The following is a 5,737-nucleotide window of genomic DNA, read 5'->3' on the forward strand; positions in this document are numbered from 1 at the left end:
CCCCATGCCCGGAGCGGCGTGACTGAGAGGGGAGTAATCCTGGGATTATGTGTGTGTGGGAGAGAGCCCCCCCGCGCCCTGCATATCCAGAGATATTCAATAAAAACCTCAAATCCCCACGCAGCCACCGGCCCCTGTTACTATAAAAAATCCCACCCTGGCCAGAACGCCAGGCACAGCGCCAGGGCCGGGGCCAGCGCCAGCCCCACACAGGCATGCTCTCTGGCAAGGGGAGGCCCACAAGCCATGGGCAACTGCACCAAGACCCCTGAGAGGAGGGTCTCCAAGGTAAGGCCAGGGTGGAGCGGGGCGGGCAGGGGCGCATGGGTGCTGATCCCTCTGTCTGTTCCTATGTCTGTGTCAGCACCCAGAGCCCGTGGCTCACCCCTGCCTGCCCTGCCCTTCACTTGTCCCCCACACTGCCCACCCTGCTGGGGCCGGAGACACCTCCACCCCAGGGCCAAGGGTACCAGGTGGCAGCATCTACGAGGGACTCTCATCCTGACCCACTCCCTGGTGTCAGTCGGCTCCTCCTGTGTGTTAGGGCCCTGACTGGATCTCTGCTGCGGGGAGTGGGGGCTTCTGGGTCCCTGATGTCCACTGACCCCTCAGTGGGGCCTGTTGATGTCAGCAGGATGTGATGGGGATGGGGGCCCGGCCCTGCGGGATGCACAGCCTGGGGCTGCCCTGAGTGGTTTGCTTAGGGGCAGCGAGCCATCCCAGTGGGAATGGGGCAGGAACATGCAAGACTCCCATGCCCAGCTGTGGGCCTCTGCCCCACACCTGCCAATGGGCGACGGTCTCCCCATGCCCCCCTTAAAGCTGCTTCTGGGGCCCAGTCCACAAAACACCCCACACTCCTGCTGCCAGGTCCCTCTTCCATGCCCACTATGCCACCCCCATTTGCCCATCGGCTCCTGCCCCACTTGTGCCCACAGGGCCCCACTTCACTCCCACCTCCAGGCCCTGCCTCATGCCTGCCTGCTGATAGGCCTCTGATACCCTGCCAACAGGCCCATCCCCCCCAAGACCGCCTGTGCATGGTCCCCCCCCACAGCACCTCCCCGCACGGGGCCCCAGTACACACACACACCAGTGCCAGTGTATCAGGCCCCCAGTGGCAGTGAGGTAGTGTATACGTCCCTCCCCCGCCCCAAGCTCTGCCGTCTCAGCAGCTGAGGATGGGACTGTGGGTCTCTGGGTTTGTGTAGTCACCCGTGTGACTGGGGGCTGCAGCGTCGGTGGGTTTGTGTCGTGCACGTGGGTGCAGGGGATGGGAGATGGGGGTGGGGGCCAGCAGGGACTTTGCCGTGGGTGTGCGCTGTCAGTGCTGGCCTATGGGGAGTAAGGGGAGGGATGGGGGTGTCAGCGGGGCTCATGGATGTGTTGGTGACAGGCAGGTGTGTGGGTGTGTCACTGCCAGGCGAATTAGTCAGTGCCATGCAGGTGTGTGGTTGCTAGGCAGGTGTGTTGGTGCCACGTGGGTGTCCCAATGCAGTGAGTGGGGCACTGGTGGGTGAGGCATCTGGGAGCCTCGCTCGGACCCGTCCATGTTCCTCTGTCCAGCTGTCTCTCGCTCAGGACTACCCTCTCCCCTGTGTGTGACTTGTCAATACAGCCCACCCCCAATGTGGGTCCCAAGCGCCTGCCGGGCTGGGGAGGCGTGGGCCCCGCTCGCTGCTAACTGCCCGCTCTGCCGTAGGACGGCAAGCAGCGCTCAGGCGCCCCGGGCTCCCCGGCCTCCGGCAGGCACAACCCCGACGACCCGGACGCCGCCCCGCAGACCCCGCCGCTGCAGAGCTACTCGGTGCTGCATGGGCTGGTGGGGCCGGCCTGCATCTTCCTGCGCCAGAGCATCGCCATCACCCAGCTCGTACGTACCTGCACCCCTCCCACGCCCTCTGCCCCGCGCCCGCCTCCCCACGGCCACCACCTGCGCCCGCCTCCCCACGGCCACCACCTGCGCCCGTCTCCCCACGGCCACCTCCCAACACCCACCGCCTGCGCCCACCTCCCCACAGCCACCGCCCCGTGCCCATCTTCCACCATCCAGCACCCACCTCCCCCCGGCCACCGCCCCACGGCCCCCTCCTTGTGCCCACCTCCCCACGGCCACCTCCCAACACCCACCTCCCAACACCCACCGCCTGCGCCCACCTCCCCACGGCCACCTCCCAACACCCACTTCCAAACAGCCACTGCCCTGCACCCATCTCCCCACAGCCACTTCCCCGTGCCCATCTCCCACCACCCTGTACTCATCTCCCACTGCCCTGCGCTCCCTCCCACAACCACCATGCCCACCTCTGCACGCCCACCACCCACCTCCACACACCCACCACCCCATGCCCACATCCAAATGCCCACCACCCTCTACCCACCTCCCATGCTCACCACCCTGTGCCCACCTCCCACACCCGCTGCCCTGTGCCTCTTCCACACAGACACCATCCCGCACCCATCTCCACACAGGCACTGCCCTATACCCATCTCCCACACACACCACTTGCACCCACCACTTGCACCACGGCCCTGTGCCCACCTTCCACACCCACCACCCCATGCCCACTGCCCCGTGCCCACCCTCCTTGTGCCCACCTCTCATACCCACCACCTGCGCCCACCTCCACACGGCCACTGCCCTGTGCCCATCTCCCATGGCTTAACTCTGAACCTGGGCCTGCAGGCACCAGCCACCCTGTCTCCCACCATAGCACCTCCATAGCACCCTGCAGGGAATGCAGCCAAGCCAGAGCCCTGCAGAGTGCAGCAACCCCCAGCAGCCTTGGCAGAATGAGGTATTAGCCACCTGGCTGAGAGGCCTTAGGCTGGCACAGGGAGCCAAAGATGAAGCCAGGGTTCAGCCTGGCCAATGTCAGAGCCCCCTTGAGCCATGCTGCTGGAGAAGCCAGCCTGGCCCCTTCTCCCTGCCATGGGAGATCCCCTGGTCTCTTCAGGGTCTGCCGTTGCCCCAGACAGTCCCAGCGGCTCTGTCACAAATCCCTGGCCTGATCTCCCATGGCCAGGGAGTGAACGAGTATGCCAAGGGGCAGGGACAGAGTCCTATGAATAGTTTATCCCACATTCCTCACAGCTTGTACCTGCCCCAGCCTCCCCTCTGCACCATGCCCTGCTCCCACGCCTCTGCCCCGTCGCCCAGCTCAAAGGTATGTATGCCCACGCTCGCCGGTTCCTCCCCCCATGCCCTCTTTCTTATGCCCCCCTCCACCGGCCACTCCAACCCCCGCCCTCCATCCAGCACTTGCCCTGCAGCGCCCCACGCCAGCCCTGCCCACGGAGCTGCCAGCACCTGCTTCATGCAGCCATGGAAAGGCCACCTAGGCCACCCATCACGTGGACCCAGGGTCTAGCAGAGGGGTCCCAGAGGCTGAGCTCAGGGGAGTCCTTGGGCAGGCTCGGCCAGGACCTGGCTGGGGGAAGGATCCGCAGCAGCTGCTACCCTCTGACCGCTCCCAATTCTCCTTCCTCCCCAGGACCGAGAGCTGCGGCCGGAGGAGATAGAAGGTAAAGGAGGGAGCGGGACCATGGGACGGGGCCAGCCTGCCCCACTGGGGATCCACCCCCCAGCCACCTGCAAGTGCTTCACCCACCACCATGCCAGGGACATGGGGCTGTGCCCGTCTAGGCGGTGCTGGCTCTGATCCAGCTCCAGGGCGGGCGACTGGCTGGCTCAGGGGGGATGGGGACTGGGGCACAGGGCTTTTCCCCTCTAGGGGTCTCCTTCAGCTATCCCATCCCCATGGAGCACTGTGGGATATGTAACGAGTTTGGTGGGTCTCAACCCAGATTCCTGTGGATCCATGTCCCTGTCAGTGGCTGGTGCATGGGGAGCCCTCGTTGAGGGGCAGGCTACGGTGTCGGGGTGCACTGTCACGGTGTCTCCCCTGCCCAGAGCTGAAGGAAGCCTTCCGGGAATTCGACAAGGACCGTGACGGGTACATCAGCTACAAAGACCTGGGCGAGTGCATGCGCACCATGGGCTACATGCCCACCGAGATGGAGCTCATCGAGCTGTCGCAGCAGATCAGTACGTGCCCACCCTCCCCTTCCCCCCGCTGGGGGAGGCACAGCGCCCCTGCCAGGGAGCTCCCTGCTGGCATGGCTCAGGCCCTGCAGGGCTGCAGACCCCTCGCCCTTGGCACAACCCCCCATCAGGCCCCCCTTCCTGTAGGTCACAGACCCCCTTCCACCTGCACCCGCCCACCACCCCGCTCCCACCTCCCACACGTCCACTGCCCTGCTTCCTTCGGGTGCCCTGTCGCCCCAGTTCACAGACCCCATCAGGCCCCCTGTAGCCCCTGGGTCAAAGACTCCATCAGCCCCCCCACCCCCTGGGTCACAGATCCAATCAGGCCCCCTTCCTGCGGGTCCCAAACCTCGTGAGGTTGCCCCCTCACACACACCCCATCAGCTGCCCCAGGACAGAGACCGCATCAGACCTCTCTCCCATGGGTCACAGACCCCACAGGCTTCGCCTCCCATGGGGTACAGACTCCGTCAGGCACCTCTCCTCCAGGACGTGGTCCCCTCGTCACCCCCCGCCTCCCGTGGGGCAAAGTCCCCCACCAGGACCCCACACTAGGCGCAGTTCCCCGTCCCCACCCATCCCGCATAACAGCGTCCATGTCTCACAGCTGGGGGGAAGGTGGATTTCGATGACTTCGTGGAGCTGATGGGCCCCAAGATGCTGGCAGAGACTGCCGATATGATTGGGATGAAGGAGCTACGGGACGCCTTCCGCGAGGTGAGAGCCCGGCCTGGCCTCATGCGCCCTATACACTCTGTGTGGCCCAGCCATGAGCTTCTGGTGGTGCCCAGTTTTGTACCCCAATGGCACTGCCCCATTGATGCCATAGCCCACAGGGCAGAGCAGGGGGCAGACACAAGGCAGCTGAACTGGCTCCTGGCAAACAGAGGGAGTTGGACAGTCGGGCCGGGCATGAGGAGGGGAGCCAGGGCAAGGGGTGGGTGCCTGAGGGAACGGGGTTAGGCAGTTGGGGCAGGGCAGGCAGCCCAGGGGTCCAGCAGGGGGCAGGTCTGGGGGTGTGACAGGGAGTAGGGGGGCAGTGGGCCCAGGAGGCCGGTGTGGGGGATGGCTTGTGTGAGTGGGCAGGACCCCTTTGGATCGAGGGGTATGGGGGGGGGGGCAGAGCAGTGCCAGGGACAGACAGGGCAGGGCAGTCCCAGGGACAGGTAGGGCCAGATGCGGGCAGGGCAGTCCTGAGGGTGTAGCAGGGTGGGTAGGGCCTGGGGGTTTGGTGGGGGCCAGGTCCAGGTGTGAGCAGAGATGCCCTGGGGCAGTTCAGGGACAAGAGGGGTCTGCGCCCAGCCCAGCCATCTGCCTAGCGCTCTCCCCGCAGTTCGACACCAATGGGGACGGCGGATCAGCACAACTGAGCTGCGCGAGGCCATGCGCAAGCTGTTGGGCCAGCAACTCAACTACCACGAGGTGGACGAAATCCTCAAGGATGTGGATCTCAATGGGGATGGCCTGGTGGATTTCGAAGGTACTGTGTGGGCAAGGCAGTGAGGTCTTATGGTTAGAGCTGGGGGGGCTGGGAACCAGGACTCCTGGGTTCCATCCCCCAGCTCTGGGAAGGGAAGGGGGCCTAATGGGTTGGGGGAGGTACCAGGACTCCTGGGTTGTTTGCCTTCACTGCCCTAACAGTGTCCCTGGGTTGCTCTGGCAGAGTTTGTGCGAATGATGTCACGCTGA

General features: G+C 65.1%; 1 protein-coding gene across 1 annotated transcript; it reads left to right on the forward strand.

Moving 5' to 3' along the window:
• The first annotated feature begins 246 nt into the window (after positions 1 to 246).
• On the forward strand, positions 247 to 5,737 carry CABP2 (calcium binding protein 2). The gene is given in 8 exon segments (XM_073350578.1): positions 247 to 288; positions 1,703 to 1,873; positions 3,495 to 3,525; positions 3,914 to 4,048; positions 4,656 to 4,765; positions 5,382 to 5,400; positions 5,403 to 5,528; positions 5,712 to 5,737. Coding segments are annotated over 8 exon segments (660 nt in total).

Source organism: Lepidochelys kempii, chromosome 6 (assembly GCF_965140265.1).
Source record: "Lepidochelys kempii isolate rLepKem1 chromosome 6, rLepKem1.hap2, whole genome shotgun sequence".
NCBI classification, from domain to species: domain Eukaryota; kingdom Metazoa; phylum Chordata; order Testudines; family Cheloniidae; genus Lepidochelys; species Lepidochelys kempii.